General features: G+C 42.5%; 1 protein-coding gene across 1 annotated transcript; it reads right to left on the bottom strand.

Annotated features, from left to right (window-relative positions):
• Positions 1-3,865: 3,865 nt before the first annotated feature.
• On the bottom strand, positions 3,866-13,146 carry LOC106646617 (uncharacterized). The gene is made up of 6 exons (XM_014362693.2): positions 12,740-13,146; positions 11,009-11,278; positions 10,406-10,446; positions 8,897-8,995; positions 7,489-7,563; positions 3,866-4,144 (listed from the first exon to the last, which is right to left on the bottom strand). Exons 2-6 carry the CDS (start codon positions 11,262-11,264, stop codon positions 3,866-3,868), a joined length of 750 nt encoding a protein of 249 aa, XP_014218179.2. The 5' UTR covers positions 11,265-11,278; positions 12,740-13,146.
• Between the last annotated feature and the right edge of the window lie 476 nt (positions 13,147-13,622).

The following is a 13,622-nucleotide window of genomic DNA, read 5'->3' as shown; positions in this document are numbered from 1 at the left end:
TATATCTGCTCTTTCGAAATATACTTGGTAAATGAAAATATATACGTTTTTGGGGGTCCAGAAATAGATTGTGAAATTTAGAGAAACACGTTACTGGAATGGAGGGGTCCAACGAAATTGAAACGTTTTGTGTAGCAGTTGAGCGATGTTCATTGCAAACATTTGGGACAACAAAAAAATACAGTTGTAGGTATACAATTTTGGATATCAAGTACATTATATATATATCTTTTTTCGCAAAATTTCTTATTTACGTCATGTTAACATATGATAAACTCCACGCGCTTCTACCTACAGCGAAATTCAGAGAGTTGTTACTTTGTGCTTGATGTGTCTCTGAAAAATCGTTAAACTTACGTTAAAGTGTGTGCGTGTTTTCAATATATATATATATATATTTTTTTTCTTGTAATATTATTATTTTTTTTCCAATGTACGCAGCCGAGGAAAAGTCAAACAGGGGAGACGTAAGGAATCCACGAGAAAATGCGTGTTTTATCGCTCAAGAAAAAAGAAAAAAAAAATGGTATACCGATACACATTTGACACTTAATTTTCTCGTCCTCCGTATCATCTCCCCAACCCCTTTAATCTAAAGTTTTATACTCCATACCGCTCGGCCCGTTCGTACCCGTGGATATACAGTCTCCAAGGGGGGGTTGGTACGTGTGGGTATGTCTGTTTACCTGCTACTTTTATTACTCTAAACTTTTACTATGGAAAGTCCGCTCTCGCGCACGAAGGAGGATGAGGCTGTCGGGGAAAGTTGGCCCCACCTCGTTGCTTAATACTTTGGTTGTTTTTACATACATACAGATGCATGTGCACTCGTGAATAATTATTTATATTGATCATAGAGAAAAATTCACAAACGTCATGTTTGCGTCACGTACTTGTAACTTAGAGGTGTATATATTTTGTAATTCTTCGTCTCGTTTTTAAACAAATATAGGATTTCTCTAGACTTTTAATATGTTTCCATTAGACAGTTGAACGCTCGAACGGGTAACTTTTGTTCCCGGCTGTTTCCTTATCTCCACGTTAGATATCATCTCATTTGATCCGAGAGAAAACGTACACGTTTTTCCCCAGATGCATGTACTTTTGTTCGCATCATCATTTAACATTAGGTATATTATATGTTCTTTGGCAACGTATCTTTATAAATATATACATAACGTTTCTAATTGTGTTTCTTTTTTTTTTTTTTTTTTTTTTTCATTCATACTGTTACGTGCTATTTTTTTATTTTTATTTTTATTTATTTTTTTTCTTTTTTTTAATAAAACAGAGAATAAAATTTTTTGTAAATAGTACATCATCCGTCTCGCGTGATGAAAAAATTTTTCGCATCCATTAATTATACACCGCAACGGGTTCCGTGTAATAGTTGCCAGGTTCATAACGAATATATTACATTGTGGAAAAACAATGCAAACATTTTTCCTTTGTATTGAAATGGCAGTCAATGTTGAGAAAAAAAAAAAAAAAAAAAAAAAAAAAAGTAAGTATACCTACATCAACGTCGTAAATTCTACAAATCCCTTGCATGGGGAAAAACGATCCTTACGATAAACATTGCTATTGTTGAATTCGGATAATGTATTTTTTGCGTGTTTCTGTATACAATGGCTACGGTATATATAACACTATTAGTAAATCCATATATATACACGCGAAGGTATACGCTATTTTCTACACGTATACATCGCACACGTGTGCATTGTACTCCCAAAAGACAATCGCGTCAATGCGCCCTTTGACTAGTGACGAAAACAATTGACAATACCTATATACCTATACACCACTTCTTGAGTGTACACAATAATCAACAGCTTAACGACTACGAGTAACACTTGGACTCCCGCGATACGAAACAATAGTGATGTAACAGTAACAACGATGATGTATATAAAATGCATATACTTGTATAATGATAATATTAATAAACGAGTGCAATTTTTCTTAGCACCTTTTCTATACCTTCAACTCTGTGATCTTATACATACCCAATTTGGCAGAGGAAACAAACACGATATTATTTTTTTTACATCCAAATTGTTCCATCTATCAAGCAGGTGTTAATTTAATACTTGTCCTTTTTACTAAGCTGTAAACGAAAAATGAAAAAAAAAAAAAAAAAAAAAAGGTAAACCATGCACAACCATCAGGCTCGAAAAAACACGTGGTGCGGCGCATTAAAAACTCAAAAAGCTCTTTCGCGGGCCCCGCGAGCAAACAGCGACAGCTCGTTCATTCCCCGAGCTCGGTTCACCCGCTAATGTTCCGAGAGCCCCCCGAAAAAGAAAAAAAAAAAAAAAAGGGGCAAAAGAAGAGTCAGGGTACACACATCACCAGCCCGTCCGGAGCATCACCATCAGACGAAAAGTCAACGTCGACTGACCATCCCTGCAGCGTCTAGTGTTTAAGCCTCCCTCCTCTTGACTCCCACACATTCGGACGCACAAAGAGGCAGACTTTTTTTTTTTTTTTCTCAGCAAACGGTGTGTGCCCCCGCGACTCTTCCACTCCACCCAAGCACTCTGTATACGCGTGGACGCGAGTGTGGACCGACTCTTTTTTTTTTTTTTTGTTTCACTCCGCTCACCCGCTGTAAACCCCCCTTGTACCATTCACTCTTTGCCATTGCGCGGACGAGCTCAACACAAAACCGAAAAAAAAAAAAAAAAAAAAAAAAAAAAAAGAAGAGAAGAAGTGATCTCCACCGGCGCCGTCAAAGGCTCGCGCGAGAAACATCTCTTGCCCTTTTTCTCCCTTCCGCACCGTGTGCTGGCACGTACAACCCACACACACACACACACACCCACGCACATACATTATGCACACGCGGCATGGGCTCGTCTGATGCTTTCCCTCCTGATGTTTGCCTGCTTGGTTTGGTGTATGTCTATATATATATATACGCGCCCCTCCCATCTCGTTTATAATTAACCCTCTCTCTTCCACGTCGATTATACACCCACGCGTTTCTGTCGTGTTCCACTTGTCGTCGGTGCGGTCATTTTCTCTCCCCCCTGTAGGGTATACGGGAGCCGGTGGACGGCCGGTGGTGCTTTTCCCGAGTACTCTATAATGATAACAACAACAACAACGTGGTATACACAGGGAAACCCAGCGCTATAGCTCCTCGTTTCGTCTTATTAAATTGCTAAAACTTTTTTCCTTTTTTTTTTTTTTTTTTTTCCTCTTCCCCACCATAACACGGCTGCTACACCTTCGGAATTGACTCTCATTTTGCTTCGTCCCTCCTGCTCTGCAGGTAAACATTAATTGAACCAAGAAAAAGAGAGAGAGAGAGTGGGTGAGTGGTAAGGGAGAAAATAATAATTTCCACGCGTGTATACCGAAGAGAGGCCTTTCCCAGAAGTGAAAACCCATAAAGTCTACTTAAACCTACGATCGAACGCACTCGCGAGGCTCTAGAGAGCGTATATACGTTATATTACAGCCGTGTGTGTGTGTGTTTACACCCACCGTACTTTATATATAATATATCTCCTCGTTCGCGCATTCTATTCGCATCACCGTATCCATACATTAATTAAGTATACCTAAGATGCACGGCGTACCTATACGTCGGTTACACCTCATGTACTTTGAAACGTGTGCGTATAATATAGGCCTGACTTTATACACCCCCCACACCCTCTCTCTCTCTCTCTGTGTTTTTTTTCGACTCCAATACATATTGATAATGGTATGTAGTGACACGTTTGCCTCTACGTCACGTAACATAGGTATGTACAAATGTATATCATCGAAAGGGAACTTTGTGTGGTCAACGGTAATGATAATCATGATAGCAATATATAGTAATTTGTCTGTCGCTCCGCCCCCTTATTACCTAGTGATATGCTCGATTGAGAAAGACGCTAATAGCAGAGAAGCCGAGCACGAGGCAGGGTAAGAGCCTCTGCCGTTGGTGCGAGCTGGCCCCGCTGTGGCTCGACTCGTCGTCGTCGATGTCGTTGGCCATATCGTCCGTGGCGTCGTCCCCGTGCTTATTCTTCTTTTTTTTCTTCTTCCCCAGGTGATCGGGCCGTTTGCGCGAGTACGTGGCGTTTGTCGAGTTGGTCGGCGACTCCACGTTGCAGTAGCTCGTGTCGCAGCAACTTATGCAGATCTGCAGCGGATGAGGAAAAGGCTTACTTCTTTTTCAACTAGTTCTTCTTTTTTTTTTTTTTTTTTTTTTTTTTTTTCGAGGGAAAATCGCGGGCGCACAACCTTTGTCTTTTACACGTGCGTATGTGTCAGCCAACGGGGAAACAAGCGTACCCAAGTAGTACGAGTCAGCGTTTGGTCGGACACGCGCGCGAGGTCAATTTTTCGCTCGGGGCGCCCGTCTTTCGAGAACTTTGGCTCGCCAGCGTGTAGAGGTGTATATACTTTCTAAGCCTTTCTCTTTCTCTCTCTCTCTCTCTTTCTTGGCTCGGGAAAATTACAGAGCGCGTCGCGTGGGCGAGCGGGTGGGTACGGCCAAGTCGTAATTAAGAAGTTAAGTGAGCACCGAGTCCGTGGGAAGGAGGTGAGAACGGAAGAATCGGCTTTTCCCGGGATTTATGTTAATTGGAAAACCCGACGAAGAGGAAAGGAAACACGCTTCTTTGTACCAGCCAGCCGAGGAACGCTTTTCTCACCCCCACCCCCCCCCCCACCGTGTGTATACATATATACACACACACCCCGAGCAATTACGGGTATCGACGAGTCCGACAATTCGAGTGATATTTGAAAGGAATAACAACGCACCGAGTGGCTTTTCTACAGCGCTGCTCTCAGACGTGGGCGCAAATCGTTACTTCAAGGATTTTCTCAACAAAGGGCATTTTCTTTCTTCTTCTTTGGGCCGAAACAATTGTTCTTTCATCACTACAGCAGATACGTTTTGTACATTTTAAATACTTTGGGGTTTTTTTTCTTTTGATTTCCGTATTTTTTGTTCAGACAAAATTGTAATTGTTAAGTAAAGGTACTGTGGTATGAGTCGTACGTTGAAAAACAATTTTTTTAATACGAATAAAAACTATTCGTGTCCGTATTCATCGTACGATATGCAGTAGAGCCGAGTTTGGAGGAAAATGTATTTTCCACTCCCTCGCCGGCATTTATTGGCTTTGAATCGGTGATTTTTCCCCCGATTCGAGATCAGAGCGAGCGAGCAACCGAACAAATAACCATAGATGCGCCGGGTCGCTTGCAAAATTTATTTAAACACACAGGCGCGCGGAGGCGCGAACTCAAATAGCCCGTACCCGTGGCGCGAGATATTGGAATATGCAAAATCCAGAAGCCTCTCCAAAAATTATGCGGCTACGTCTAAATTTTTTAAAGCAAAACCTTCCCGTGTACCTGCACATCCGCGAGAGATGAAGAGATAAATTTTCCTCGTGAATTTAAAAAAAGAAAAAGCCACCCGATCTCTTTGTCCGTGTACTTGTTATACGCTCGGATGAAGAAAGAACAAAAAAAAAAGAGGCGCAGCTCAAGTTGATTAAATACGATCTCTCTTTTCCGCGCCGGCGAGCCCGCCTCCCTCGCCCACGTTATACATTACTTTTGTCTTTTTCACCGTCGCTTTGCTGCATGTAATGGACAATGGATGTACACGCTCGTTTTCAAATGTTAACGCAGTACTGCTCAAGAGATGAGGAAAAAAAAAGAAAGAAATTGATCAGGCACGAAAATTGAAAAATAATATTTCCAACTGAGGAAAGAAGCACTACTACGAGTATAGATGATCATTACACAACCATCTACCCCTAAATCGCGACCATAGCATAGCCAAGTGCCCAAACGCTTACATATATTCCCTGTCTAACGTACAATCTCCAGGCCCCAACTTCAGCGCGCGCACGTATTTGGTCAAGCTAATCGCCGTGCAAACCACTAACTTCATAATTAGACTGGCTCACCGGCCTAATCCTCGGTAACACGTACCGCTCGAGGCACCGATTTTCGAGCTGACGTGTTGCGCAAACTCGCGTTGTTTACTCAACGGACAACACACTATGCATGATAGGAAGGGGGGGGGGGGGTGGAAAAAAAACACGCGTATCAAAGTTGTGTACGATTGAAAAAAAACAAAAAAAAAACAACACGGCTATCTCCTCGTTGGGGTTGTTTGCTCGAAACGGGTGATACAACGAAATAAACGAGATCCTTTTTCCTCCCTTTCGCGATATGGAAGGGAAACAATGACACGTACGGAGGAACTCCTCGGTTTATTTACCTTGTCAAAGGGAGGTGCGTTTTTTTTTCAACTCGCGCGCTAATATAGTGCACGCATATATACAACGGGAACTGCACGGGGGGGAGACAATACACGGCGGTGTCGCGTTGCGCTCGGCGGTGTCGAATTACCGATACTTGAATGTATCGGTTCAGGCGTTGCCCTCTCTGATCCTGCAATTACCTCCACGGCCTTCGTGCAATAGTTGCAACTATCACCGTGTTATTACGGGGTGTACCCACTGTAAATCCAAATTGGGTGTTGAAGTACAACGTTTAAATTTTTTGTTTTTTATAAAGCACACCGTGGTAACGTGGATGAGAATTTCAAGGACAACCATATTATATCTATGGTGCACCAAGTGGTTAACCAGTTCCATTAAACGAGACACTTTTTAATGGGAAAAACTAATGTAGAAAAACTGTGGGTTGAAAAACCTTGGCTGTCATGGATTAAATCTTACGTTTACTCGTGTGTAAAAATCGGTGACTGAGACATTTTACTCTTTACAATCTCGTTATGTCAATCGCTGATGAAAACTATTATTTAGTTTGATAGAATAGGTGAAACAGTTGACGAAGCATCGGTTTGATTTTTTTAAAACAAGTTCATCAAGGTTACTACAACGCGTTGTATGAAAAAACAGAAATTTTAATTACACGCTTGAAACGCATGTACTTTAAAACGCACTTGGATATTACAGGGCGGTTAAAACAGTGTAGGCGCCTTCGCTGAGAGTTATTCGCCGGACGAAAAAGGTGCGCGGGCTCTCACGGGCGTCTTTTTCACCGAAGCGCGCGAATTTGAAATTTTAATGCTCGCTCGGTGATTCACCCCTCGGCGAGCACTTTCGCCCGCAGTTTTTTCAATTTACGCGGCTCCTGTTTATCGATTAAGTCGCTCCGCTGGTGCCATTTTACTTATACCATTAAACAAACCCACTGGCATCCCATCGTATCCGCAGCGCAAAGGAAGTAATCACAGCGCGGGGGGAGGGTGTGAGCCCAAACGAAAATACATCAAGGGACGTATACACACACCTGTACGTATTAGTCGAACAGCGAAAACGGGACAGCGCAATGGTGGGAGGGCGCCCATTGGGGAGTTTATTTATGCGCGCTTTAAGCGCTTCGTGGGGGGAGGGGGGCTTTTAAAAGCAGTTTTGTATACGCGTGTGGGGGCGCGTCAACGTTTGCGGGGTGTACTCGTAAGTATATATATATACGTGATGTACGTACCTTTTGCGTGTCGACGGGCACACAGCCGACCGAGGCCGGACTGCACTCGTTTTTACTGGCGCAGCTCTTGCTCACCTACAACCACACGAAAATCGTCCGTGATAATGAGCGTTGGCCCGCCGGGCTGGTTCGGTACTACTGTTATTATCGCTTGAGCGGCATTAGGTATACATATATATATATATATATATATATATATATATATATATATATATATATATATATACACTACAGCCGCAGTTCGATTTCAGTGCCAGCTCTTTTTTTTTTTTTTTTCATATCTCTCTCTTCCATTGTACAGCGCCCATCCTTGAAACACTTGTAACTTTGCGGGATGATAATTGAAATCGATACGTGCAGATGTACGGATGGATGGGGAAATTAATGCTCCGAGACGTTGGCGCGGACGGCGATGTGTAACAAATTTATGGAAATTTAACGGGGCTCGTATGAAAATACCGGCGCCGGACAATTAATTTTCATCAGGGTCTTTTGTGACGGGCAAAAAACCCCCGGGGGGGCTCCCCGGCGCCTCTGTATCCCGAAACCATAAATCCTCGAACAATCAAATTAACAGGCCCACAATGGTCAGTCACGTGTGTAGGGCTTATTTATTTATTTATTTTTTTTTTTTTTTCATCATATTTTGTCAACATCAAACCGAAACTTGTTAGGGGGGAGTTATAATTACGTCCAAATGGTTTTTACGTCCTCGGACGAGTTTTCTTTTTTGTTTTTTGCTGCGCTCTCGGGAGAAGCGAGCCGTAAGAAACGCTTTTTTCCGATACCGCGCGGGAGCACAGACTTTTGCGGAAAATCGCAATTTTCGATAAAACCCGAGCGCTGCTCGTTTTCCCGAGAAACGGCAAAGTAACGCTGAATGAAAGTAAAATCGCGCGACTCGGTGAAAACTTGTGAAAATTGTGAAAATTGTGCTTGAGGCGTGAATTATTTTGGATGAAAAAAACAAAAAAAAACAAAAAAAAAGAGAGATAAAGAACGTGCTCCGGCGCACCTGCCAAGCTCCGAAAGAAGAAGACACCAATTATTTTTAATACACATTAATCATCTCGGCCGCGGAGCACGAAGTAAGCGTCTTCTGGCGCGGAGATCGCTGGCTCGTTATTTTTCAAAATTTTTCCGCAGTCCGAAGGACAGAAAATATTAACAATTTCGAGGGTGAAGGAGTCGGGTACCCTCGAGGCTAAAAAAAAAAAGAGCTCGCGCGCGCTTTATAGACGAGTGGGGAAAAAAGGGTGGGGGGAGAGGAAAAGAAGAAAGGCACAATTCGTGCTAGAAGCAGATAGCGGAAAAAGGGTGATGAGGAGGTCAGAGGAGAAAAATAGCTACACGACTTGAAGGAAAAAAAAAAAAAGTGGCTATTATAATAAAGGAAAGGTATGCTTGCCAAGACACTTTGCCCGCGACTATCCAAAATGTGCAGGGATCGACAGAAATCCCAACCACCGGCGGGACAGGGGGTGTCTATGGCCCATTCGTTGCACATCTGCAATGCCAAGAAGATTACAAGTTTATAATATATATTATATACGTGTACAAATTTGCCTCGTCATATTTCTTCATTGCACATTATATATCTCAAGTACAACGGTGGCGGACACATTTACGGGCATATACGACACGCTCGTTTATGAATCTCATATGTTTTGTACCGCAACATTGAATATACACATTACATTCCGTGAGTGATTGTCGTGGCGTATATTTTTCACGGTGCACTAGACAAACAAGGCCCAGATGGATTTTTTTTTTTATATGAAATTTCATCACCTCAAATAAAATTTTAATTAAGGAAAATAGAGGGGACACTTCTTTATACGACAATTTTTCTTTTGCTCTACATTTTATGTTCATATGTATACATGTTAAGCCGCTGTTGCAAAAGAAACGTGCTAGGAAAATAACGCGATGCCAGACGAGGGTCATTTTTTTTCTGCACACAAAGGTATTTCCATTTTTCATTTTTTTTTCTTCATTCTTTTTGTGTTAAAGGAGAGTAAAACTTTGACATACTTGGTCCTTGAGATAAAAAGAATCTCACATTCTGTGATGTTACAATATTATTGTTGCAACAAATACTTTAATAGTTGATCACTGATTTTTAGGATCCATGATTACGGCTTTACTTGTGCACGTAACAAGATAACATTTAATGTACGAAAGTTCAATACGAATCAATGACCTGTGGCTGTAAAATCCTCCGAGTCACAGCGATCAATGGTTAGTATAATTATACCTCGTTTCGAAGGCTAAATTTAAATCGTCCGTAACTTTCGACCCGACCAATAGTTTTTAACGGAGCCATGATTGTATTAAACTCTTTCGATTTTATTTCCAATAGATATTCCAGCTTTATTAATTAACAAAAGACCCTTTTTTTCTTAGGGTATCTTTATCCGGGGTTGAATTGACCAGGGTATACGGATTTTAGCGGTGTGCCATGTCCATAATACGATTTTCCGGAGATTTTTCAACATATTATACATGTGGTGGTAAATGCGATTAAGTCAAGTACCAAAAGAGATTTGGGAGCAATTAAAATTTTGAGAATTTCCAAAAGCGAGCATAATTATGCATCTAATACGCCGAGGTTACATTATAGTATATATAAGTGTACCCCACACATTAACTATTCGCATGAACCCATTCAATTAGCAAGTAGAGCTTTTTTTTTTTTTAAACTCAGTCTCATTTGACTCCGACTTCATCGCGGTTTTGCACCACTGCTGTATAAAGAGCGAAAATTCCCCTCGTTTTCGCTCGCACGTAATTACACCACTTTGTTTTTTGGTTGTAAGAAAAAAAAAAAAAAAAAAAAACGCGCGTTGCAATTACCAACGTACCTACACGTACGTGCGGGTGGGGGAAAGGTAAAAAACCAAGAGTTCATACTCGCCTTGTTGTCGCTAACGTTGACGCAAGTGTAGCAAGTCAGACCTGCGAACAGACAAAAAAAAAGAGAGGGAGAGATGAAGGAAACAATGATCAAAAGTACAAACGAGCAGGGGAAAAAAAAAAAAAAGTAGAGAGAAAGAAAACCACGAAAATCAGAGAACCGCGAGTTCAGCGTGCCAGGGCGAATTACAAGGCTCGATGAAAAGTTAATCAGCTAATTGATCGGTCGAGCGTGCCAATGCGGCAACCGAGCTTGTGAAAACTGTAATATATACGTGTACAGGCAACTGCAGGAAGCAACATCATCACCATCATGAGGCTCACTCGGTAGCGGCTCATCCGAGCACATGCACATCACATAATACGAGAAAGCAGCTGAGCCAACCGAGCGAAAGAGAGACGATGCGAGGATGGGAACGAATAACGGAGCATTAGGGTGGAAAAAAAAAGCCCACGCCAGCACATACAACGTGGATATACCTGCCTAAGTAAGCATGCGATGTGGTATTATTATACGTAGTAATGACTACTATTGCGACTACAACTACTGTATACAAAGGTATGTATGTATAATGTATAAGCAACAACACACGGAGAGACGTACGGTAGACATCCTCCTCGTCGGTGGTGGTGGTGGTGGCTTTGGCGGCGGCTGCCGAGTTGGTCGCGGCTTTATCGCCGGCACCGCCCGAAACGGCGGCCGCCGAGGGCCCGACTATCGCCGTGGCGTTCCCGTTTCCCGGTGATGCCGCGGACGCCGATCCGTTTTTCCCGGTTTTCGCGGACACGGCATTGCTTTTGCCGCGATCGCACGCAGACTCCGTAAACAAAAGCAGTCCGACCATCAGCCACGTGATCATTCCTCACATCCTCTCTGTGGAGGGGACAACAACAACAGAAACAATTATCACTTTTTCGGGGGCTGCAACATGTTTCTATACATAGGTATACATATACAATCATTTGTATGAGTATCTCCTACCTATACGTACAAGCGTGTGTTGTTTCTTGTTTTATCGCGTGGCCGACTTTTTATACCTTTCACATCTCCCGGGGATATATATATATCTTTTCTGTGTATTGTGTACTTACATGCTGCACTTATAGTATACGAAGGGGGCGCGTTCACTTGGACGCTAACGACACATTTGGAAAATTGCCGTGCAAGTTTTGTTTGCGGTATACTTAGTATCCACATGGGTACGTATGGACGATATGAGAGCCGATAAGTTATTGATCGGTGCCATGCACAATGTGGATTGTACTTGTATTTTTAATATCAATATGGAGCCACGAATGAAGAATCAAAAAAAAAAAAAAAAAATATATTCGTACTTGGTATATTTCGACGTATGTAATTATGACGGTGGGTATATGATGTATTAATTCGTACGCATCAAAACAATCATTTGGTTTGTTTGTGTTTTCATTGAAACCCGTGAGATTGATGTGCCTATGTACATACGATATTTTATATGAAATACAAGTACGTATACGCATACATGGGTTCGCACTATACCCCCTTTCAATCGACCGATTCGGCGTTAACTCGCGTGCGCCCGCATTCGATACCATAAAACCCCCCTCCCCCCCCCCGGCCCTTTGGATTAAATGCCGAAAGTTATACCCGTAAATAAGTGGCGCACGAAAGCGGTCGGGAATTATCGATTTTTGGCCGTTTTGTGTGCCCGCGTGTTGTACGCGTATACCGAGGGGAGACTTCCACCCCCCACGGAGGACACTAAATCTAATATTCGCGCTTTAACCGCGCACCTGTTGATTATCGCAAACAGGGCCATTTGGCCATTTTTTCCCTTTCTTTCTTTGTCGCTTCTATTGCCGCCATATATGCTATTGTTTTGTTTTTGTCCCCCTTATACTTTTGCGAGCGATGCCCCTCTGTACGTACCATTTTTTGCTTCGCGATGAGCCGTGAAACGTGTAAATTTTTAACAAACCCGCGACTCTAATTAAAGTTCCGTATACGTATAACACGTGCTTTCTCCACCCGCGTTGTATACCTAGCTGATGAAAATTGCACACAATACGTGTGTTGTAAAGTACATGGTGGCATCAAGTGCAAATAAGCAAAGCCAAGGGACTCGTTGTGAATTCATTAGGTCCTTAATTAAGTAATTCTCGCGTCAGCTATTAATCGCGTACGTTTACTTCGCATAAGTATATGCGTGTGCTCGCAAAGAGAGGGTGAATTAATCACGAGTGCAACTGATAAAATGTATTATTATTGAATTTGCATAAAGTTATTGTACCCGCGCCCATAAATGCGTGGAGAGAGATTTTAGGTATACGCGAGCATAAAAAACAAATAACTCACCGGTAAGATCGTTTACGTTGGTCTGAACCGCTACTCATGAGAGCTCGCCACCGGGTAATATCGCCCTGTCGTCTTTGTCGTTCTCCGTGTAGTGGTGAGCTTTGCCGCTGTTGCCACTATGCCATTTCTCATCTCCGCTGGTGCTCCCCTCGCCCCTCCCTTGTGTGTGGCTCTCTTATTCGGTCTTTGCTGCGTCGCTACGATGCTCGTCGCGCGCTACTACAACACACCGAGCTGCCGCTTGCTGGCGCATTAGTGCATGCCATTACCGATCGTAAGAGGTATATATACCTATACGCAGAGCAGCCAAAACGTACACGGCAAACAACGCAACGCCCACGCGTGCACGTATACATATAATATGTACTGTGTGTGCTTCTATACACCTAGACCCGTGCCCCAACTATCAAATGCCGCCTCCCCTTTGTTCTCGTGGTTTCGTCCTCGTGCATCATTCCCATCGAAGACCGCTGTACAGCCGATGTACGGATTACTCCTTGCTTGTGTACTGCAACAAATCAAGTGACGTTTTTTTTTTCTCTTTATTTTATAATCTCTTGGGTTTCCTTTTTTTTTTTTTTTTTTTTTTTTTTTTTCACCCCTTCTCTGAGATTTATTTTGGGTGCTAACGAAGTGTATATAATCAGCGGAGGTGTGTCACGAGTCGCGATGAATAAATGAGCGAGGGGGAGCGTCGAGACTGCGTGCTTAACGATAAAAGGGTGCCATTGGGATGAATTTTATCAATTTTCTTTTTCTCCGACAAAATGAAGAGTAACGTTGATTTTCGTCGACTCTAAAAATCAAACGTATCGACAAAACGGCAAAGGAAACGTCCATCATTTTTTCGCGCATAAATTTAGCCGTATCCGTTTATTTATGC

Source organism: Copidosoma floridanum, unplaced genomic scaffold (assembly GCF_036245765.1).
Source record: "Copidosoma floridanum isolate Cflo_tuat_1 unplaced genomic scaffold, Cflo_Japanese_pri ptg000032l, whole genome shotgun sequence".
In the NCBI taxonomy this organism is placed as follows: domain Eukaryota; kingdom Metazoa; phylum Arthropoda; class Insecta; order Hymenoptera; family Encyrtidae; genus Copidosoma; species Copidosoma floridanum.
This window is presented reverse-complemented; position numbering and strand designations above follow the sequence as displayed.